Source organism: Trichoderma citrinoviride (genome assembly GCF_003025115.1).
Source record: "Trichoderma citrinoviride strain TUCIM 6016 unplaced genomic scaffold BBK36scaffold_20, whole genome shotgun sequence".
NCBI lineage: Eukaryota > Fungi > Ascomycota > Sordariomycetes > Hypocreales > Hypocreaceae > Trichoderma > Trichoderma citrinoviride.
In genome coordinates, this window is record NW_020194728.1 from 106052 (window position 1) to 129154 (window position 23103).

The window sequence follows — 23103 nt, forward strand, 5'->3', positions numbered from 1 at the left end:
CAACCAGTCGGATAGCCTCAGCTACCTTACCTACCTTACATATCCATCACTCAGACATCCAACTGGAGCCATCGCCAGACAATAACAACAACACATGGCACTCCGGCATGGCCACCGTCCAATCTCTAGGGCTGCACCAGCCGGCAGGGCTCCAGCGTGCCATTGACGAGCAGCTCCTCCCTCCAGACGCGACGCCCTCATCCTACGTCTGGGACGTCGTGACCGACGACAACGGAGAGGGGCCCGTGGAGGATGAATTGTTGACGACGGACAATTGCGTCGTGTGGTGCCGCGGAGGCATCTTCCGCAAGTCGTTCCGGTTTGACCTTGAGAAAGAGACCATCACGCAAGCCCTCCTGACCTACTTCCCGACGTCGGAGGATGAGGGCGGCAGCAGCCGCAGGGCTTCCACGGCCCTCGAGAAGGGCTTGGTCGTCTTTCTCAAAACCCAGGCCCACATCTACATGCTCTCAGGGACAAGTCATGTTGTACACATGCCGTTCGAGGTGGAATCGGCCTGTGCCGCTCCCGTGGGCGTCATCATCCAGACGAAGCAGAAAGCCGAGAATCTGGCGCCGATATCCCTGAAGTTTCCTCGAGTGCCTCCCAACTCCTTCGTGTCGTCCCAGTTGACTGCCTTTAGCGGTTCTCAGCAGACGGCATTCTCAGTGGAAGGCCTTGGAAAGCCAAAGGCACTGCCGGTGGGACTGAACATGACGCTGGAGAACATGTGGGATGCGCCCTTGGAGCAGCCCGAATCGCACTGGCCTCGGTTGGTGGCTCTCACCGATCCACTGTTGGATATTGGGCTGGTGGTGACAGATGCAGAGAAGCCTGCGTCAAAGGGCGGGAAGCGGGACAAACCTACAAAAGTGCATGGCTTCCTCAATCCTGCAGAAGAGCTGCTCTTCGTTGAGAAAGTGGTCGTTCCCGGCACACCTCCTGATCGTCCCCATGAGCCACTGATACTCGGTGTCTCCATCAATCGCGAGGCCAATACCTACACCATATGGCGTCTATCCTATCTGGAACACCAAGATCACTTTATCAAGCGTCACAAGAGTCCAAGTACAAAGGCGTCCCGGCGTCGAAGCTCCATGCAGCCTGGATTCGCTAGTGGCGCATCTACCCCCGTGCAGGCAAGTCACCGTGACAGCTTCGGCGCTCCGCTTCCCGGCAAACGACCACGCAAGAGCGAAAAGGTCGAGAAGCCGTTGGATTTGGTGTCGACGCTGGAGAAGCAAGACATGGAGAGCACGAGGGTCGGGCGGAGGAGCTCGCACAGGCTCAGCTCAGTGCTTGCCCGTGCGGATCTCTCTGCCTCCTACGACAGAGCAGTGTTCCCAGACCAGTCTTCAGCCGGCGGTGTATCCTCTAAGCGACACGATTCTCTTGGAAACCATGGCCGTACCAGTGCTTCCTACATCTACCAAGCCCATCACAGCCTTGGTAGTCTGCTAGAAGCTCCATTGGACGCTGGCCTAGATGAGCGTATCCACAACATACGGCTTGACGACCACGAATTCGATGGGCTGCAGCATGAAATGCTCTTCAGCAAGATTCAGGTCATTCCGATAGACAGTCCAAACGTTCACTACTCAGCTTCAGGTGGCAACTCCCGGGGCCAAACCAAGATTTTTGTTCTTGCCGCGCCCCCTTTTGCGACGAATGATCACCAGACTGGCCAGTTGTTGATAGGCATTCAAGAAGTACTGGAGAAACGCCTACATTATGTTTCCCTCTCGCTCAAGCTACAGCAAAAGTCCGATGGTGCGGTGACCTCCGGCAAAAGGGAGCCATCGTCGATATTCGCCGTCTCGGTTCTACCGGGAGAATTGCGAAGGGGAGAGCATGTGGTCGACTCGTGCAAAATCATTGATGGAGACCAATCTGCTGTCCTTGTTCTGTCGGAATCCAAGGATGGACGGCATGAGTTGAGCATACAAGCACCATGGAGTGAGATGACCAAAATATCTCTTTCGCTCCTTTTTGTGGACGACACCAAGAGTCTGCAATTCCGGGGAAGGGCAGTCGACAGGGACGTCAGGCAGCGGAAGAGCGAGATTATAGACCTCACCAACGGCAGCATTGTAGGCGTTTGCCATTCCAGGCATCGTGGCGTTGTCGACGTGGTGGACACTCAAGGGCGCCTCCATCAGCTGAAAATCCAGCTACGTCCGTCATCGAGATCTGTGTCTGCTATTCTCAACGTCTGCAGAAGCGTCCTGCCTGACTCGCTGGGAGAGCGTATTCACACAGGATGGCTTCACGTCATGCAATGGCTCTACAGTCAAGGCAGAGCCGATCCCAACGTAGAATGGTCTGCCTTGGCCATTCTTCTTCTAGCACTATTCTTGAACCTCGATCGGCCCGAGCTTCGGAATCCTCCCTCAGACCGACTCACGGTTCGGAAGCGAAGGATACCGTCCGGCTCATTCGGGTCTATTCGTGATTCTGATGACTGGAAAGCCCTTGAGATGGGAGAGGCAGCCAACTCTCTCGGGTGTCCGGCGTGGATGCTCAACCGCGGGTGGCAATGGGTTCTCGACGACGATGTGGAGGAAACGACAACCCAAAGCGGCACACCCGGCCTGGGCACAAAGTTCATTTCTAGGCATATCGTCTTGGCCAAAGAATACATGAGCTCCTCACTCGGTACCAATGCCTTAGGACCCTCCGGCTATCTCCCGACTTCTCTAGGTCGAAACTCTGACTACAGCCGAAAGGCTGCCGTTGACATTTTCATGGCTCTCCACCTGCTTTTGGAGGAACAAAAGCTCGATATCATGTCTGCCGAGTATCTACCTTCTGGTCGAGCCGACTTTCGTGTGATCTTATGCCAAATTGCTCGATGGCTGAAGTGGCCTAATTTTTCATCATTCTATGACCTAGGGATACAGGAAGACCTCGACCCACGTCACGATCAAGGTATGGCTCCCACTCTTCTCTTCTCCTGGCTCTAGGCTTTCAGTCAATTGATCCTTGCTTCAGAAATACGCCTAAAGCCAGCTATCCCTGAACCGCCTGACAGACCAGATATACTCGAATGGATTCAGTCTCGGTTTTCAGGCCTCCGCAGCCAACAATACCCCATTCCAGCAGACATATTCTATGCCGCTGCACAGTTATCCGAATCCGAGAAACTGTTTGACCGCCGCTGGGACTCTATTCTTCCTCGAACTCTCACGTTCAGGCGCTTCTTCAGGCTTGTGCAGCCAAACTCTTCGGCGGTGCAGATGGTGGAGGCTATGAAAGACTGCGGCTTAACGAACCATGTGCTCGACACCCTTCCAGAAGCTATCTTGGTACCTCTTCGGGATGCTATAGCACTCTGCCAACCTCACCCACCTTCGTCCTGGCCCGAAGAGATGCTGGAATTTGTAAAGCGGACTGATATCAGCCTGGTTCTTACCTCGAACAAGCGTCCGCGTCCGGCAATGTCAAATATCTTGGTGAGTAGTGGCACATCCGGGAATTTACGTTGTATTACTGACAGCAGAATTAGACGCCCACACACACTGCAAGCTGGGAATTCAAGCTGCTCTGTGAGAGCCTTGAGCAAACGAATAGCCAGGGCTATGACGAAGGCGAAGGGACGGAGCGGCAATCTGTGATCCGCGCGCTCTTTAGGGATGACCGCCGCCTCCAAGAAGCTCGAGACTTGCTGGCAACGCACAAGCCCAGGATCGTGACCTTGCCTCAAGATGCAGGTTTGCCCGAAAGCGAATACCTGGAGAAGCAGAAGGAGTTGGTTTCTAGGATTGCCACCGGAACCTTGGCTATTCCAGCGGGGAGAGGGCTTCTGTACTACAGTCTACGCTTCCCTCTCATCACGCAGAAATTCCACATTGGAGGTTTCAATCTAAATTGCGTTGTAAAGCCCAACAACGTCACCGTGGGCGTGGACAAGACGCTCTTCACGGAGGAGAAGGTTTGCTGGGGCTTTTTCCATCAAGGCGTCGCAGCGGGATTGGCAATTTCGCCGTTGGCAAAGGGCATTGATACTTCATGGATTCTCTACAACAAACCAGGGCAGGATTTGAGCAACCGGCATGCAGGATTCTTGCTCGCGCTTGGGCTGAATGGGCACCTCAAGGGCGTTGCAAAGTGGGTTGCTTTCAAATACCTCACGCCAAAGCATACGATGACCTCGATCGGCCTGCTGCTTGGCCTCGCCGCGTCATATATGGGGACCATGGACTCCCTGATAACCCGCCTGCTCTCTGTCCACGCCACCCGCATGCTTCCGCGGGGAGCGGCGGAGCTCAATCTGTCACCCCTCACCCAAACGTCTGGCATTATGGGCATCGGCCTCCTGTACTGTGGTAGCCAGCATCGACGTATGAGCGAGATCATGCTCTCAGAGATTGAGCATGTAGATGACGAAGATGAAGAGGAGCCGCTGAGGAGCGAATGCTACCGCCTTGCTGCCGGGTTTGCACTTGGCTTCATCAATCTTGGTAAAGGAAACGACCTGAAAGGCTTGCAAGACATGCGTCTCACCGAGAAACTCATCACGCATGCTACAGCAACGAAGAATGTCGAGATTGTGCATGTTCTGGATCGGGCCTCAGCCGGCGCGGTCATGGCCATTGCACTTATCTTCATGAAATCAGAGGATCAAATCGTGGCACGCAAAATTGACATTCCGGAATCGGTGCTTCAATTTGACTATGTTCGCCCCGACATTCTACTTCTACGGACCATGACGAGGAATCTCATTCTATGGTCCCAAATTGAACCTACGTTTACCTGGGTGCAGAAAAGCCTTCCTGCACCCTACCGCTCACGGCACAAGCTGCAAAACACGACCAAGCTGAGATCGTCCGATTTGCCCTTCTTCAGCATCCTGACAGGTCTCTGCTTTGCTATTGCTCTACGTTTCTCCGGAAGCGCCTCTCCCAAGGTAAGAGACCTACTATTGCACTACCTAGATCAGTTCATGCGCATCGCCGGGCTTCCTGCGACGCCTAGACTGCACCCGGATGCCGCTCCGCTCTACGATGAAGAGCTGGCCAGAACCAATGCTCGAATGTGCCAGGACATTCTCGCGGTTTCCTGCTCCATTGTCATGGCTGGCACAGGCGATATCCCTGTCCTCCGTCGACTCCGCGCTCTGCATGGAAGAGACGACCCTGATACGCCCTACGGGTCACATCTCGCAGCCCATCTAGCGATCGGAGCGCTCTTCCTTGGCTGCGGCACCGCGACCTTTGGGTCTAGTAACAAGGCGATTGCCGCATTGCTAGTCGCCTTCTACCCGATTTTCCCGGTCAATGTTATGGACAACCGGTCTCATCTTCAGGCGTTTCGGCACTTCTGGGTCCTGGCAGCCGAACAGCGCTGTCTCGTCGCCAAAGATGCGCTCACAGGGCAACCGGTTTCTGTACCGGTACATATCAAGATGCGAGGCGGCTCTTCGATTGAATCGGTGCTCTACAGAACGACGCCGTGTCTACTACCCCCTCTTGATCAAATCTCGAGCGTGACCACAGCTGGGGGCCCGCAGTTCTGGGATGTTGAACTTGACTTTTCGAACGAAGAGCTCAGGAAATCCTTTGCGCAGACACAGAGCCTCTACCTTCGAAGGAGGCCGCCCCGAGAAGGAACTTTTACATCCACTCTAAGAGCTCTCGGTGAGCAGGGCTCGGGTGAAAATCCCCTAGAATGGGTCCTCAACCTGGATGCTTTGCGAGACCTGAGCTATGCAGAGAAGGCAGCCCTGTTGGATACCGGTGACGAAGAGCAAGGCGGTATCGGAAGCGCCGTGGATGCAAGACTGGAATTGGAGCGAGGAATCGAGGAAGGCGGCGACAGAGAGCGCCTCGAAGAAGCAAGGATGCTCTTTGCATGGGGTGATGCTCGAGAGAATCTCCGGCAGTCCTCCTCGGCCATGACTGATAGTCAGAGCACCATCAAGGCGGCAAAATCTCAGGACGAATCGACGGCTGCCGAGGATGCTCCCGCACAGCATGAAGAGACGGAGGACGAAGGGGAGGGTGTGTGGTGGATGAGGGACAGTGCTATTGAGGCGCTGAAGGGAAAGGCATGGATGGCAGCCCGGCAGCATGAACAATGAATGGGCGTAATACCTAGGCTTGGGACGGTTTGATTTCCAGTTATGATGGACTATGAATAGCGTTAGGAATACCAATGACATCTACGAATAGAGTAAAGAGTGTCGTATGCTTTACACTTGCTTTGATTTTCCGGTGCCATATGCATCTGCTATGTGTTTACAGCAATGAGTAGAGCTGCTCTTATACTGGCTGATGAGCTTAGTATGGTGAGGTGGTGTTAGCGGCGGTACGCGTATGGTATAGTACCAGACAAGTAAGGTAGTACTAGAGCTGGAGCTCCCTGCAAAAGCTCCCCAGGCTGTGACGTATCGGATAAGCTGCTACAGGCACCTTTAGCTCGGGCTGCGGCACAGCTTGCTTCAGGTACCCAAACTGCGGAGGACCTGCATTGATTGGCATTTGATCCAATTCTAGCGGCATCATCATCAGCATCACCCGCCATCGTCACCGCATTGCCCTGCCCTCGGCTTTCCACTTTTCCATCTGCAGGCTGCAAAAGGGCCCGCGTCCTAACGAGGAGGATCCCGCGGAGATCCAGAATGACACTTGCTCTACCGCCATCATGACAGGACCGTCGCCTCAGCCGCTCGACGGCCAGCAGCAGCAGCCGCAGTCTGAAGCTCCCGAAGCAGCTCTGCCCGCGCCTGATGCGCAGGGCGACAGCGCCCCGGCGGCCGACGAGGCGCACGATCGGAGCAATGTGCAGTCCCCGGCACGCTCTCCTCCGAGGAGGGTTCTAGGCGGGGAGAAGGCGGAGGACGGGCCGGCTGAAGGGGCGGAGAAGGGCGTTGGGGAGGGTGCGAGTGGGAGAGATGGCGGTGACGGAGATGGCGAGGTGGACGGCGAGGGAGAGGGTGGGGGGAACGTTGCCGACGACGATGATAAAGACAAGGACAAAGCTAAGGAACCAAAGAGAGACGACGAGGAAGAAGAAGAGGAGGAAGAGGAGGATGACGAGGAGGAGGAGGATGATGACGACGATGAAGAGGAGGAGGAAGACGGAGACGAAGAGGACGACGACGAGGACGATGACGACGATGACGAGGAGCCGCAGTTGAAATCTACGAGGCTGACCCAACACCTCGGCGCTGTCTATCGCAACGGCGATGCGACCAGCGCGTGTCTCGTCGCAGGCGACAAGATGGTACGGGCCATACCCACACTTGCTTCTGCACAAGCCAGACACTCATCCTAACTGAACTCGTGCACAGATTATCGGTACGCATAACGGCAACATCGTAAGTAACTGCAAGAAACCATATCCGCAGCTCATGTGGCTAATTGGCGGCTTCAGCATGTTATCCAATTGCCCGGATTCAACACTCTGCGAGTATACCATGCACACTCGGCTTCCGTCACTGCGATTTCGATATCGCCCTTTCCCCCCCCTCTCCCAGAAGAGAAGGTCGAAATGATACAACGAACACAGACTGGACTGGCGGGAGCCGCGACGAGGCCACCTGAAATGTCTCCCTCGGCGGCATCGAGAAGGATGAGGGAGGTCCCGCAGGTGCCCCGAACACCATCGAACGACATCTACATTGCTACGTCGTCAATGGACGGCAATGTCTGCGTGCAGTCGTTGGTCGACCTGAAGGATGTCCAGCTTCGAAACTTTGCCAGGCCCGTGCAAGCCGTTGCCCTGTCACCAGACTACAAGTCAGATCGGACCTATCTATCTGGCGGGCGAGCAGGACAGCTCATCCTTACAGTAGGCGGCGGCCCCGGTCGAAGTACCTCGAACACGGTTGGTACTGCAGCCGCCGTGGCCTCGGACTGGCTCTCTACCATAGGCGTCAAGAACAGCGGAGGAAAGGACACGGTGCTCCATTCGGGTGAGGGAATCATCAACACCATCAAATGGTCACTCTCGGGGAAATACGTTGCATGGCTCAATGAGCACGGCACCAAGATTATGAGATCCAAGCTTCATCTCGATAGCACCGAACTTGAAGACGCTTGGAAGAGAATCGGCCATGTCGACAGGCCGCACACGAGCGAATGGGAAACGATGGCTGGTGTCTGGAAAGGCCGTGCTGAGTGGATCGACGAGAAATTGGTCGAAAGTGATGAGTCGGAGCAGAGCAGCCCTCATGATCCCGCTGCTTCTCCCACCATCCCCAGCACAAAGAGCGTTGAAAGACTGCTGGTCGGCTGGGGAGGAACAATGTGGATTATCCATGTTCATCCAGGGGGTGTCGGCCATGGTCGACAAGCTGGTGAGAAGACCATTGCGCGGGCTGAGATTGCCAAGATGTGAGTCGCCCTCCCCTTTCCTACAAGCACTTGAAGAGTATACGCTGTGCGATATTAACAACCCAACAGACTCCATATCGACTGCATCATCTCTGGAATCTCGCTATATGCTCAGAATCAGCTGCTCGTGTTAGCATTCTGCTCTCCAGAGGATGAAGATGATGCCGCAGAGGACGACACATCTAAGCAGCACAAGTCTAAGCAGTCCACATCTTCTGTGGAACATGAACAGCACCGTGGTCAACGGCAGCGCCTGAACGCTCTGCCACCAGAGCTGAGGTTGATAGATCTCAAGTCTCAGGCGGAGGTAGACCGGCACAGCCTTGCCATCAATCGCGTCGATAGACTATCTGCTGCCGACTATCACATGTGTCTCTTACCTGCTCGAAATGCGGCCTCTGTAGTGGCTTCGACAAAAAGCGCCTTGGAGGCACTTGCCGGCATTGGATCGGAAATGTGGAATGTCGCCATCAATCCAAAGGCCCTCTTCAGCTCAGGCGCCAGCATCCTTAGCAGGGAGAGCGACGACAATGCTTCCGTCTCAAAAGCCGGCAGCATTGCAGGTACCATCCGGTCAAGCCCCATGAGGGCCAGAATTCCTACCGTACACCCTACGCTTTCCAAACCAGGAGTCAAGATATTCATCCACAGTCCGTATGACTGCGTCTTGGCCACTAAGAGAGACCTTTCTGATCACCTTACTTGGCTCGTGGAGCGCGAGCAATACCAACAGGCATGGGAACTTCTCGACGAGAACCCAGATATCCTGGCCGAGTCGTTCGATGGCGTTGCAGACTCGGGAGTACCTTCTACCCCATCCAAACATCCCTCTGGGGCGGACGACTTCTTCGATGATGAATCCGTGGCAGACACGACTCAGAGGGATCTATATTCTGCTGTGGAAAAGGAGAAGAGACGAATCGGAGAGCTATGGATTCGAGAATTGATTGACGAGGGCGACTGGGAAAAGGCTGGCGAAGTCTGTGGCAAGGTTCTCACGACTCCCGACCGATGGGAGAAGTGGGTGTGGACGTTTGCAGGCGCCAACAAGTTTGACGAGATCACCAAGCACATGCCCACCAAGCCGATGAAGCCACCGTTGCCGACGACCTTGTACGAGGTGCTTTTGGGCCATTACATACAGAACAACAAGCCTCGATTCAGAGAGCTGATAGACACCTGGCCAACCGATCTCTTCGATATCCCTGCCATCACGACGACGCTTGAGAATCAGCTCAAGTACCGTGATGTTCGTGAGAACAGCGTCGAGGACGGCGAAAGGGGGCGAGATTGGCGAATTGTCGTGGAAAGCCTGGCCAAGCTGTACGAAGCTGGCGGACGGCAGCGCGACGCGCTGAGGTGCTACATCAGGCTTCAAGACGCGGACTCGGCTTTCCGGCTGATTGGTGATTACCACCTCGCGGACGCCGTGGCAGATGACATTCCCGCCTTCATCGGACTCCGAGTCTCCCCCGATCAACTCAAGCACATGACGGAGCATGAGCTTGTGGCAGCAACCAGCGAAGCCATCACTCTCTTGGTCGACGAGGCTCAGCACGGCCTTGTACGGCCCGAAGTCGTCGTGGAGCAGCTGCAGGCCAGGAACCTCCAGCTCTACCTCTTCTTCTACCTGCGTGCACTGTGGAGGGGCCAAGGAATCGCAGAGCACACTGGTGAGAATATCGAACGGCTGGTCCAGGATAGCCAATCCCTCGTGGACAACTTTGCGGACCTGGCTGTTCGGTTATTTGCCATGTATGACAGACCACTTCTCATGGAGTTTTTGAAGACGTCGACTTCGTATGGATTCGAAAAGGTAATGCATTCTTGTCACCAGTCACCGCACTCTCTTGTGTTTGGTCTATTACCTCTGAATAGTCGCTCACCGTGTTTATATCTCTAGGCCGTCCAAGAATGCGAGCAATATTCATACTACGATGAATTAGTCTACCTGTACTCCAAAACCGGCCAGATGAAGCGCGCGCTCTACCTCATCATCGACCGCCTCAACGACGTCAACAAGGCCATCGACTTCGCCAAGGAACAAGACGACCCCGACCTGTGGGAAGACCTGCTCAACTACAGCATGGACAAGCCCAGCTTCATCCGCGCCCTTCTCGAGCAAGTCGGCACGACCATCAACCCCATCACGCTCGTCCGCCGCATCCCCGAAGGCCTCGAGATCCAGGGCCTCAGGGAGGGCCTCATCCACATGATGAAGGAGCACGAGCTCCAGCACAGCATCAGCTGGGGCGTCGCCACCGTCCTGCGCAGCGAAGTCGCCACGGCCCAGAGCGAGCTCCGCACGGGCCAGCGCAAGGGCATCAAGTTCGAGGTCATTGAGCAGGCGGACGCTGCTGCTGCTGTCGCCGAGGACGAGAAGACAGAGGGCGCGCCGCCCAGGCCCGGGCAGTGCGCCAAGTGCCTCGAGACGTTCACGGAGTACGAGATGGAGGCCCTCATGGGGTTCGTGTGCGGGCACGCCTTCCACGTGAGCCATCTGCTCGAGATGCTGCACAAAGGCAGGCAAGTCGATCTCGACCTCGGACATGGGCCAGAGGAGGGAGGGCGCTATTCAGTCGGCATGAAGGTCATGAAGGCGAGGCTGTTGAGAGACAAGGTGAGAGGGGGCTGTCCCATCTGTCATCCGGCTGAGGCTTAGAGGTACACGTATTGTTGCGTCGTCTTTTTATGTACGTGGGCGTTTATATATCCCGGGAATAGTTCATAGGCAATCGTCTTGGCATGAAAGTGAATAGAAGACTCATAATTAGCTGTTCTTTTCATGATTATGATGCAGGCGGGGAAAAGGGGGAGCGAGATGAGTTTAGCATTCACAGGTCAACGTCCATGTCATCACTGTTGCGGAAGCATGTTAAGCCTACACGTAAAGAGGAATATGGGGCAAATCTATTCCTGTTCGCCTATCACATTGTGAATGCCATTAAAAAATTTCCCAAACGTGCAATTCCAGGGCTTTTCACCACTCAACCTGTGCCAAGTAACCGATTCAATATTCGGGAGGGTCCATCAAAAGTACCACATATATGGCGAGGCTGTGAGAAGTCACTAGTCTCTCTCGAGCATGCAACATGAAATCTGACCATTTTACATGAACAGAGCCATGGCCATGGCGAGCGTGCCAAAGGCCACTCCGGAGAAGGCCTTGAGGACAACTCCAGCGCTGGTGCGGTCCGGAGCAGCGGGGGCCGTCATGCTGCCGGAAGGGCTGCTATGAGTCAGGACTGAAGTCGAGTTGCTTTGCTCGTTGGCCGTGACGGAGCTCGAGGCCGAAGCAGCGCCGCTGGACGAAACCTCAGAGCCGGTTGCGGCAAGGACCGAGTTGGTCTCCGCGGAGCTGCCGATGCTGTCCGTGACCGAATAGACGGTGGCAGTAGGCTGAGTGACAACGGTAGCGGCATCCGACCAGACCATGGTTGGCTTGGGCTCGCCAGGGAGGGTGGAAGAGACGGCCGGAGTGATCGAGTCGACAGGGGCAGAGTAGCCAGAAGCGGGCTCAGAGACGACGGGAACGACTCCTGTAGCAGTGGCAAGACCGATGTTGCACTCAGTAGTCTGGAAGACAGTGCAGTAGTTCATGGAATACAGGAGGACGCCTGCACAAAGTTAGCTGGTGACTTGGGAGAAGAGGCAGAATCCGAGAAGGGGACGAACCGTTGGACGTGGTGGTGCCGGCTTGCTGAGTCTCGACGGTCACAATGGACTGGCCATCCGCTGCAGAAGAAGTCAGTCAGTATTCAATGTATAGGAAGGCACCCGGCGAGATAACAGAGGACTCACACTGGGTGTTGTGGGCAAACACGCCGGAAAGTACGAGGCTGGCGAAAGCCATGGTCATCTTGGGTGCGGCCATTGTAAATAACTGATGGGCGGATGAATGCTGATGATGGCGATGATGGATTCAAGATAATGGTTGCCTGGCATCCAGATGTTAGCAAAGCAGAGACGGCCAAGATTTGGTAAATGGAAGTGAGAACGGAGCCGTGTCGAATGCTGGGGTTCGCGTGAATGCGGTTTGGGGGGAATGGCTGGGATGGCCATGGTGACCAGGGAGGGGGGTTGAGATACTGCTCGCAAGAACAAGAAAGCAATGTGATATCAGAGGATGTCATGCATCATCAAAGAAGAGCCGGGCTAGCTGAAATACCTTGAAAATGTTGTGAAGATGCTGTGCGCGCAGAAATGAAGATACGGGATGGTGGTGGAGGGAGAAGAAGAGGAAGAAGAAGAAGAAGAGAAGTGAAACTCGAGAACAAGGTAAATAACTGCAGCCCCACAATTCGCCAGGTGAACAATCAGTAACACGCGTCGTAGATGCTGAAGGAAGTAGAATTTCCTGTTATTTTTCTTTGCTGGATGGGAAATCACGAGTGACGGCCAGGTGGTGGCCAGCTGGCGGCTGGAGAAGGAGGGCTGAAGGCGAGTGAATGAGGGCCGTTGCCGAGGGGACTGAGTGACACGAAGTAAGGGGAAAGCCGTAGAGAGAGAATATCATTGAGGGTTTATGGATACGAATCTGAGGATTTGGTTTCTTGATATGAGTGTTGGGCTGATATGATGTCTGTGTTGCGGGCGGATGAAAAGGGGAGGCCATCACTATTGGGTAGGTACTCAGCATAGGGGAACACAATCGACAGCCTCAGAGACATCAGGTCAATGAGCTTTTGGCATGAAACAGATGGGCTGGAGTGTACAAGGGATCTATCATGCGTGGCCTCTCGTCGAGTTTGTGCGCCTGTCTGTGTGTGCCTCATTTCCCCTTCCCGCTCAGTTGTGTCCAAGGTAAGATGGCGTCCAATACAGCCCGACAGCAACTTCTGAGTTGATCCGCGTAGACTGGAGTGACCAAGACATTCTACTGGAAGAAAGAAGGACGAGTGTCCTGCTCTATGGAAACAGTTGCTGTGAAACCCCTTCACGAGGCCAGGCAACTATCCGCTGCTGCAACACCAGCAAACGGCTGCTACAGTGGCACCGATTGGTCTCTTCTTTGTTCAGGCACTAGGTACCTCTCTGACGAGTACCTGGATTCCTTACATCTACTACCTACCTTAGGTACTATATGACTTGATAAACCTAACGTTGGTTTCCTTTATTTTATGCATCCATCCAGCATTCTGCCTTTCAACGTTACTCAATTACTACCTACTACTAGGTACCAGGTAAGAACTTGAAGTGAGGTTCTCAAGAAGGTACGAAACTGCATGTACTTGTGAGTTCTACCACCGCCTGATGTCAGGTGATTTGAGAGCGGACAGACAGGCGGACCAGAAACTCCACGATGGCCCTCGCGAGAAAGAATCACAAGCCAAATTGGAACAAGCAAAACCGCTTCTGCCATCATCATGAACAGTCATCCATCATTTGACCTCGCAGCACCGGCTGCATGTTATGCCGTCTCCATTCTCCCGGTCTCACCAACGGCCCCAGCCTCGTGTCGCTGCGACTCGGGCTCTCTGCGGGCATTTGTCCGACCTGTGCGTGAGATGCCCTCGAAACTCAACGCCAGTCCCGGCTTAAACTTTTCGCACGTCTTCTTGGCAAGCAGCTTCAGACCGTCCTAGACTTGGAGAGAATCGCGTACGGATGGCGCCTCGCTGCAGAATCCGGCAACTGTGCTGACTACTTTGCTGCTGTCACGGCTCCCACCCCCCCTCCTCCCTCCCCAGATGGCCGACAAGGGAAAGCTGATCGCGTCCTTCGACGTTTGACTCAATCCACGTTCCTTGATTGAACTCTGTCGGCCCTTCGCCTCTAAGACCTCGGAGCCACGCTTCCCCCAATGGAGAGAGGCCTGGGGCCATGTGCTTCGATCAGCCACCGTCTGACTCGATGCCGTCGCCATTGGCTGTCAACCCGGGCACATCACGATGAGCTCAAGGACCACGGATCCCTGCTCCGTCTTGATGCTTCGAGGCGGGGCCCCGGACCCAGAAAAGATGCATGGACGAGCTATTGGCGCCACGAACCTCCTCTGCCGGTTCTCCAACTCGCTGCTCCCCCGCCATTGCCCCCCTCCCTGCCGACGCCTCGGCACTCCTAGCTCTCGAACTAGGCCCTGCTGCAGCCGCAGCGATTTGCCGGAGCTCTGGTGGAGCTTGGGGAGCTGTTCCGTCCGGGATTCGATTTGCTGCCACCGCAGCCCGACCAGTGGTTAAACTGTCGACAGTCGCGCGATCGCGGCCGTCACTATCATCGCCCCTCGACCGTGTCCCGAGAGTTCCGGCCGCTAGTCCGGCCACAAGTCACACGATCGTTGACATTCTACCTGGCTGAGATAGCTTCGATTGTCCCATCCGGCGTTTAGCAAAGTCAATGCCATACAATACTTGTACTCCCATCAGGCCAGCCAAGCCAGCCTAGCAATAAGACGGCATTCCTAAACACCGAAGTTGAAGTTTGGACTCCGATGGCTGCAGTATGTACTCGATCTTAGCTGATCATTGCCTGCTTGGACGGGGCCCTGTGGCCTGTGGCATCGAGGCGCTCGCCTAAAGGGGCGGCGCGAGAGGGGGGATATGCTCCATCACGACCCTCCATCACCACTCCAGACATTGAACGACTCTTTCGGGAGAACGGAAATAGCCTAGAACCGACAAACCCGACATGAGGGGAAGCAAGATGGAGAAAATGCATTGGACACGGCATGAGGAGCAATGGAGCCATGCCCTGTTGCATATAAACGAGACAGGTACTGCCCTCGACCCATGATCGAGCTCCTCTTCTTCTCTTCCCTCTCTTCTATAACGACCGCCAAGGCTTGCAGTCAGTAGCCTTTGTCCCGTCTACTCCCCCCATCGTTATCCAAGACTACATCGATACAAGGCCTGAAGCATCCTCTCAGCATGGCTACCCCAGGTACCGACCCCGTCGAGGGGCAATACAACAAAGAAACCGCCGGCAACGTGCCACCCACCAACGGAAACACTTCCAATGGGATGGGCGGCGGGCAGCAGTTCCCACAGCAGTTCCAGCAGTATCCTGGGTACCAATTCATTCCATTCAGCAACACCATGGATCCTCGGGCCGGGCCTCACCAGGCCATGGTTTCCCAGGTCTACCAGCCTACCCTTGGCAAGATTGGTAACCCAGGTCCTCTTGGCCTGCTCGGCTTCGCCTTGACTACCTTTATACTCGGACTGTACCAGTGCGGTGCTGGGTAAGCTTCAGCTCTGGCCCAAGGCTGGTTCTTGTCTTGTAACAGGAGTGCGACTAACTCAACAATAGTCTCCCTGGCTCCAATCCGTTGGGCAACGTTGGCCCTGACCAGGCCGTCTTCGGTGTTGCCGTCTTCTTTGGAGGCATGGCCCAGTTCGTCGCCGGCGTCATGGAGTTCGTTCTGGGTAACACCTTCGGTTGCACGCTACACTGCTCATACGGGGCCTTTTGGCTTGCCTTTGCCATGTTCTCCGTCCCCACGCTGGGCATCCAGGCCGCCTATGCGGGAGACCAGCGCGCCTTTAGCTTTGCCGTTGGCATCTTCCTCATTATATGGTGCTTCCTGACCATCATCTTCTTCATCGGGGCGCTCAAGACCAACATCACCATCCTGCTGGTCCTGGGTCTGCTGGCGCTCTCCTTCTTCTTCCTCAGCGTGGCGCAGTTCGTGTCGACCGAGCACCACACGGCGGCCATTCGGCTGAATCGTGCGGGCGGTGCCTTTGCCGTCTTCTGTTCCATGTGCGCATTCTATGCCGGCGCGGCGGGCATCATGCTCAAGGACACCACCTTTGTCACGTTCCCGCTTGGAGAGATTCCGTATCCCTCCGTCAGGCGAGAGAGGGCCGAGGCCAAGGCCAGGGCCGCCAACAACGGTGTCTAAATGCCGCGTCGCTCGCATTGTGAACCGGCCGTTTGTCCGCTCCTGCAGCACGTTTCTCACAGTTGTGGAGAAATTGACGTGCGGTAAAGCGAGGACGGGCTTTTTTCAAGAGAAGTTGATTTCTCAAACTGTGTTTCTGGTGTGGATTGATTATACTATCGCTTTGATACCCACCTATTCTTCTATGGTACCATCTGTATTATCTCAGATTGGAGTGGGAGTGACGTTATAATGGTAATGGCAGCGAACTATGGGTCATCAAGAGGAGGAGCAAAGACGGAAAAAAGAAAAAAATCACAAGGCTGGACAATGTCCGTTATACCCAATGCCGCAATGCTGCTAATAACATCATAGTTTGTTTGTGTTCAAGGTAGTTGGTAATTTACAATGAGAGGTTCTCATCAAATTCGCAATGACTTATAGTATAGAGTTACATTTGATTGCGTTCCATCCTCCATCTCCCATGAATAAATGGTCCTCTTTTTGGGTAATCATGCAATCTTTTTTTCCATTATACTTCATTTCCGGACCGTCATGTCCCTTCAGTCGTACAAATTGCTCTGCACGTCTTCCGCAGTCTCCTTGGCCTTGCCCTTTGCCTCGGCGGCAGCACCCTTCGTCTTGCCCTTGAGCTCCTCGGCCTTGCCCTTGGCGGTGCCCTTCATTTCCTTGGCTGTACCCTTCATCTCCTGGGCCTTGCCCTTTGCGTGGGCCTGCATGCCCTCGACTTGCTCTGCGACGCCGCTGCTGGAGAGGTCTTCGGCAGTTTCCATGACCTTGTGTGAGGCGGCGGCTGTGTGAAAGATATATCATGTTAGCCAAGCTTTTGAAAATCAACATACACAAAGTAGGAAAAAAAAAAAGTTGTAGGTTGGGATGAGAAAGTTTTTCAACGTACTGGCCATGTTGATTCCGTCAACGAGCTTATCGCTGACGGCCCTGTCGACTTTGTGGAGGCCATCTTTGACGGTCTCGGGGACGATCTTCTGAGCAGGGCGGGAGGTGGTGAAGGGGCGTGTTGAGCGGACTGCGGCGATTCGGGAGATGGGGGCCGCGAGGGAGGTGGTTTTGGGGACGGAGCGAGTGAGGAAAGACATGGTGGTTGTTTGTTATGTGTGTGTTGTTGTTGTTGTTGTTGTTGTGTTTGTGGTTGTTGTGATTCGGAGGATGAAGAATTGAAGAGAGAGCTTTTGGTTTAGAATTGGCTTGGAATTGAAGAGGGGAAAAGATTTGTGTTACAGAAAGAGAGATGGAAACAGAAGAATAACTAATATATATGAGGTAACCTATGATAGCATGTGATGTGATGAGCAGTAAAAGCGGAAAACTGGGCAAGAACAGACAAAAAGCTGTGAGATGTGCAGGCGCGGGTGGCACTGGTGGTGATGTCATCGGGCTGGTGTGGGAGTTGGCCTCCACATTTGACGATGGCGAGCGGCGCAATGATGACGCCAGATGCGATTGACGGCTGTTGGTATAACTTGCTACAGTATAGGTTATTTATTATTTGTTTTTTTATGTTTGTTTATTTTATGTCAATGATTAAATTGATATCTTTTTGACTGATGTAAGGGCGTTGAGCTTGTCATGGACCTGGTTCTGGTTTAGATGATTTGCGATTTGCTTTGGTGGGGTTGGTCATGGCTGAGGAACGATGTTCATCATTGATAGAGATCGATCTGGGAAGCTCGCAGTTGTTTGAAGAGATCTGGGTGGCCAGCAATTGTTTTGAATAGATCTAGCTAGCTAGCAATGGATTGAAGATTGATGGCTCTGTGGGATGCTAAACGGTGTGTATACGCCATGATACCGCGTGATAAACCTATACCAAATTGTCACAAGTAACGGCGTTTTCTTCATTTCGGTAGATATACATACAAGCTACGCTGCCTCCGCCCTCCCGTGATGTCTCTCGATCCATAGCTTCATGGCCTTCTCCGCCATGGCAGGATCAATCCTCTCAGTAGGCCCAAGCCGCATCATCTTGCCAACAAGATACATGAGCTTTCCTCGGGGATACTTGTCCTCGTCGGCAAACTCCTCCAGCATCTTGTCTTCGCCCTCGGCAGCCGCAGCCGCAAGGGCTTCGTACTCCTGCTGCGAAATCTCCTTGAACCACAAGTCGTTGCTCTCAATGGCTTCCAGAACACCTCCATCCAGCTCGCCCAAGTACACCGCCATGAGAAGCTCCTTTGCTACTTTGCCGGTGATGTGCTTGCGGTAAAGGTGGTAGAGAATCTGCGACAAGTCATCCTCGGGCACCTGAGCACACTCGCCGAGCTGAGTGAATGACAAATCTCCCGAGGCCAGCGGGCCGGCCTTGTATGTCGTCAGGCGGCCCAGTTCGTGGAGGATCCAGTTACCCGCCAAGGTCGCATACGACTTGACCTCGGGAAGCTCTGCAACATCTGGCTCGGCCTGCAGCTTGCTCTCCAGCAAGGCCAGGACACGGTAAAAGTACTGCACGCGAGCTCCATTGTCGAGCGTAATGAGCGAAAGAGCATCCTTCGGGGTAAGGCCGTAGTAATCTACCAGCTTGTCCAGCTCCGTGTCCGGCAGGACAGCAAGCGACGTCTGCAGATGTTGCACAAGGTCGTTCCCGATGACGAGCGGCGCCAGGTCAGGGTCAGGCATGTAGCGATAGTCAACCTCGCCCTCCTTACCGCGCAGGCGGCGGGTCTCCTTGGAGCCAACCGTCCAGCCTCGCGTCTCGCCAGCAATCACGCCCCCTGCTTCCAGCTGTTGGATTTGGCGATCGCGCTCGGCAATGATGGCGTCCTCCACGGCCTTGATTGTACTCAGGTTCTTGATCTCCGTACGCGTCCCAAGCTTCTTGCTGGGGTCGTCGGTCCTCCGTACAGATACGTTGACATCCGCTCTGAGCCCGCCCGTCTCCATGCCGGACACGCACGAGTCGACCGTGTTGAGCAGCAGCTGGATCTTGCGCACTAGTACGGCAGCCGTGCGAGGGTGATGAATCTCGGGCTCGGTGATTATCTCAATCAAGGGCACGCCCACCCGGTTAAAGTCGAGCCAGTGGACGCTGCCCGCTTGTGCGAGCGTCTTGGCCGTGTCCTGCTCGAGCTGCACTTGTTTGATGCCGACGGTGACACTCTCCCCGTCCTCCGCCGCGATGCCATCGCGAGCAAGCAGTGTGATGTGTCCCTTTTTAGCAAACGGCTCGTAGAATTGCGTAATCTGATAGCCCGAAGGCTGGTCCCACCAAAAGTAATGCTTCCTGTCGAACCGGCTGACGGGCTGTATCTCGCAGTTGAGGGCCAGTGCTGCCCGAATGGCCGGGATCAATGTCTCTTTTTGAAACAACGGCTGGCTGCCTGGCATTGCAACGTCGAAGAGCGCCACGTGGCTGTTTGGGTCGTCGTTGAAGGACGTTGCGGCCGGCGAGAACAGCTTGCGGGAGGTATTGAGCTGAGCATGGATCTCGATGCCAACCGTCAGCTCCCAGCCATCTGCGGTTTGGGAGTCGCCCTTCGCCTTCTTCTTGCCCTGCTTTTTGGCCTGCTTGGCCTGCTCCTTGAGCTGCTTCCTTAGGGGAACGTGGAGGGCCTGTGACGCCGTCTGTGTAGCTGTCGTCGCTGTTCCAGGCTGTGTATGGAGATGCCGCAAGGCGTATGGCGGCCGCAGAGAGGACCAGATAGGCACCGTCCGCGATGAGAGGCGCCGGCCATTGATGCATCCGCGCTGTGAGAGACGGCCCTCGAGCAGATAACTGCTGAGCTCGCCAAACGACCTGCGACTCATCCTGCGGAAGCCAATGGCAGATGCAATGCGTGCTCCGTGCTTGATGCCACCGGCCTGTCGCCTGACAACCACGACGCCAGCCTCAGGCGTGCCACGGGTTGCCTGCCTTGTCCGCACGCACCGCCACGTCGTCCTGTTTCCGGCCTCTCGCAAATCCGGTGCGTTGCAAACTTCAAGCCGTCGCTTCTGCCGCCCATCAGGTGAGGTGGAGCTGAGATCAAGGCGGTAAGGCAGTTGAGAGATGGAGATCAAATTGCATGCAGTGAGGCCACGAGCCGGCCCGCTAGAAAACCCGACAGGTCGGAACCCACCTGCAGCCACTGTATCGATAGCTTTAACGGGGCGCTTTGTCCAATGAACAACTTCAAGATCATGACCTTATATCCATCCATCTTCCGTTATTTCCCCCGTCTTTCCTTGTTTTCTTGAGATTCTACAAGCAAGAAAAAGATGTCCTTTACAGAGGGGAAACCAGCATGGGGAATCCAAATCCCCGGCTCACCAACTGACTCTCTCAACCCCGCTCACACCAGCCAGCAAGACACCAGGCCTCCCGGCACAGAAAGCCTCCGTTGCACAACGCCCGCGGTTTGTCTCTGATGAGCAAAGACGCTCTGCAGTCGACGACGCAAGGCCTTCGCAATGGCCCTGGCGAACCACAGAGGCCAACAGCGGCCGGGTCTGCCTCAGGGCTTTCCCCAGCCAGGCCATGTGCCCTATCTTGCCATACCCCCCGATCCGAGGCAGCCAATCCCGGCTCGGTCTGGCTTGAGCTGGCACAGAGTGTGTGAAGATTGTACGCATGATGGGGGGCTAGCAGCGCTTCTTTGCGTTGCCCTCTGCCCGGTATTTTACAGAAGCTGGCCCCCAACAAGCCAGGAGCTTGGGTTTTCTCCTTGGTTTCCTCTCTCCTTGACCATTGCTCATTGCCACGCTTGCACAACTCATACCGCAGTATACCTGCCGTCGTGACTGCGCTTGGTAGACACGAAGCTGGCCCTGCGAGTGCTTCATTTTAGCCGCCACTGTTCAAGAAGTGTCTCCATCGTCAAGGGAAGCACATCTGGACGATATTTTACTAACCAGAGATACGCGCGCGTTTGCGTGTGGGTGTATGTGTCCCGCAATCCTTCGGCATCTCCAGGAGAGCCATCATCTCTCTCGCATCGAACTGTGGGGGACTCGATTCCCAAAATCTCATTGCCCAGCACTGGGTTCGAGTATCACAATTCATACGACTTCATCTTCCTCGCCATCTCGTGTCTTCCGCTTCATTGGGACTCACATCTGCACCGCAAACAGGCGGAAGGATTATTTTCTTCACACTGCTGCCCCGCGGCGTTGCGAGTCCTATCGCTAGATCTAGTGGCGTCATCGGAATTTCCAACGATATAAGTGACGATAACACCCCCATTGACTGACAATATCAACGACATGCCCGTCGAGAATGATGGAGTAGCCCCCGGTCCGTCCAGGGCGAACAAGGGCAAAGGAAATGCAACACACACCCGCCATGCCAGCATCGATGAAAACATGCTTGCGGGAGAACACCCGAGGTCCTCCGGCTCATCGTTTCCTTCGTCGTCAACGCAGCAGAGACGGCCTCCAGCAAACAGTGCAGGAAGACTTAGCTTTCACGGGGAGAGGAGGTCGTCCGAAACGGTCTTCTCACAGCCGTTTGCCCAATCCGCCTCTTCTGGAGCCAGCCATCCGCCCATCGCTGCAGTGGCGGAAGCAGCATCCTCAGCAAATATCGACAGAGAGGATGAACCTCCTTTCGAGGAAGACACTGCGAATGCTCGCGCCAAGGACAGAGCGAGGAAGCACCACAGGCGCCCGAGCACAAAAAGACATGACAGTCCTTCTCGATTGTCCAACCCCTTGGACTATGGAGTGCAGGGTCCTCAAGATCCACCGAGAGGTGAGTGGCCCATGAGAGTTTCCCAAAAACTATCGATGTGAGACTGATATGCTTCAATAGGGCCAGCTTACCATCATCCATTCAATGGAAGGCCCCCTATGCCAAATGAATCACCCATGAATGACGGCGGTCACCCTCGCTTCCCACCCATTCAGACCGTTCCAGGAAACTTTCCCAACGGATACGGCTCACCAGAAAGGCCATTTGCTGTCCCTGATCCGCCGCCCGTTTTTATCCCGTCGCCCATGCAAGCTTCATTTCCCCCAATGAGGCCACCGCCGCCTCCGCCGAATCATCAGCCCAACGGACCCCCGCTCAGTGGTTATGAGCTCCTGGCAGCCAAGCTATCGGGAAACATGGCCGGCCCAAGACTGGCACCCATCTACCGGCGGTTCGAAGCTCTTCACCACCGGCTACTCTTGCACATGCAGGATGAGATCATTGAGATGGAAGAGCAGCTGCATAACCTCGACGCCATGGACACGGAGAACAGAAAGTTTCCGCGAGGCATATACCCAGCATCTCGGCGGCAAGAAAACATGAACCCAACCGACGCGACCTGGAAGAAGAAGGAAATCATAACTCACCTTGCTCATAAGCTGTATCAATACAGTGGGTATTCTTCTTACCTTGTCTCCCCAGACTAATGCCTAATCGGAGAGCAGATCAAGTCATGACTTCGTTTAGCGCAACTCACGCCATGGCGGAACCGAGCATCAAAGATGTGTTCGACTACAAGGCCTACCTCCAAGACATCAACCCTCTCGTAGAGGTCGAATGCCAGTTTCTAGATGCCACAGACGACCTCATCAACCTCGTGCGGCGCAGACGACGCTCTAATGGGAACGCGCAGGATGATCCTCTCAGCCCAATGCCCCGGTCATCCAGCGTAGTCGGGTTCCCTCCACCGCCGAGCAGCCAAATTTCCAATGCCGGCAGCTCGCTCTACCCAGGCCTAAACACCGCGCCGCCTTCGGTCAAGGGCCTCGCCCTGGCCATGGCGATGATCGTGCTGGCCCCCATCATCTGCTTCTCCGTGATCCCGGGATTCATCGGCCGTATGACGGTCGTCCTTCTGGTGGGTCTTGGGGGAGCTGCTGCGTTGCTTCAGTCCGGACTGTTTGCTCTTGTGGCGGAAGAAAGGAGCACGCTGGACTGGGTTCTCTGCGCGGGGGTTTATGGGGGAGTCATGGCTGTGATTGCCGGTATCATTTGAGAGGAAAAGCTGCGGTTGATGGGAT

General features: G+C 55.0%; 7 protein-coding genes across 7 annotated transcripts; 4 read left to right on the plus strand and 3 right to left on the minus strand.

Moving 5' to 3' along the window:
- The first annotated feature begins 80 nt into the window (after positions 1-80).
- BBK36DRAFT_1136671 (hypothetical protein) lies at positions 81-6160 on the plus strand. The gene is made up of 4 exons (XM_024893061.1): positions 81-2928; positions 2992-3452; positions 3506-6079; positions 6137-6160. The coding sequence occupies exons 1-3, from the start codon at positions 108-110 to the stop codon at positions 6077-6079; spliced, it is 5856 nt and encodes a 1951-aa protein (XP_024745251.1). The 5' UTR covers positions 81-107; the 3' UTR covers positions 6137-6160.
- A 453-nt stretch (positions 6161-6613) lies between these two features.
- Positions 6614-11069, plus strand: BBK36DRAFT_1136672 (vacuolar membrane protein Vps41-like protein). The gene is made up of 5 exons (XM_024893062.1): positions 6614-7224; positions 7292-7318; positions 7375-8336; positions 8406-10152; positions 10240-11069. Exons 1-5 carry the CDS (start codon positions 6643-6645, stop codon positions 10996-10998), a joined length of 4077 nt encoding a protein of 1358 aa, XP_024745252.1. The 5' UTR covers positions 6614-6642; the 3' UTR covers positions 10999-11069.
- Positions 11070-11444: 375 nt separating this feature from the next.
- On the minus strand, positions 11445-12210 carry BBK36DRAFT_152404 (hypothetical protein; the record flags this gene model as incomplete). The annotated part of the gene is made up of 3 exons (XM_024897601.1): positions 11445-11953; positions 12012-12071; positions 12138-12210. The coding sequence occupies 3 exons, from the start codon at positions 12208-12210 to the stop codon at positions 11445-11447; spliced, it is 642 nt and encodes a 213-aa protein (XP_024745253.1).
- Positions 12211-15202: 2992 nt separating this feature from the next.
- BBK36DRAFT_1087977 (hypothetical protein) lies at positions 15203-16152 on the plus strand (the record flags this gene model as incomplete). The annotated part of the gene is made up of 2 exons (XM_024888979.1): positions 15203-15516; positions 15585-16152. Coding segments are annotated over 2 exons (882 nt in total), but the record flags the coding sequence as incomplete, so codon positions are not given.
- Positions 16153-16721: 569 nt separating this feature from the next.
- Positions 16722-17276, minus strand: BBK36DRAFT_1173001 (hypothetical protein; the record flags this gene model as incomplete). Its single annotated transcript, XM_024895813.1, has 2 exons — positions 16722-16972; positions 17078-17276. The coding sequence occupies 2 exons, from the start codon at positions 17274-17276 to the stop codon at positions 16722-16724; spliced, it is 450 nt and encodes a 149-aa protein (XP_024745255.1).
- A 784-nt stretch (positions 17277-18060) lies between these two features.
- On the minus strand, positions 18061-19946 carry BBK36DRAFT_1136673 (glutamyl-tRNA amidotransferase subunit B; the record flags this gene model as incomplete). Its single annotated transcript, XM_024893063.1, has 1 exon — positions 18061-19946. Exon 1 carries the CDS (start codon positions 19939-19941, stop codon positions 18061-18063), a length of 1881 nt encoding a protein of 626 aa, XP_024745256.1. The 5' UTR covers positions 19942-19946.
- Positions 19947-21375: 1429 nt separating this feature from the next.
- Positions 21376-23078, plus strand: BBK36DRAFT_8821 (hypothetical protein; the record flags this gene model as incomplete). The annotated part of the gene is made up of 3 exons (XM_024898577.1): positions 21376-21862; positions 21923-22474; positions 22528-23078. 3 exons carry the CDS (start codon positions 21376-21378, stop codon positions 23076-23078), a joined length of 1590 nt encoding a protein of 529 aa, XP_024745257.1.
- Positions 23079-23103: the final 25 nt, after the last annotated feature.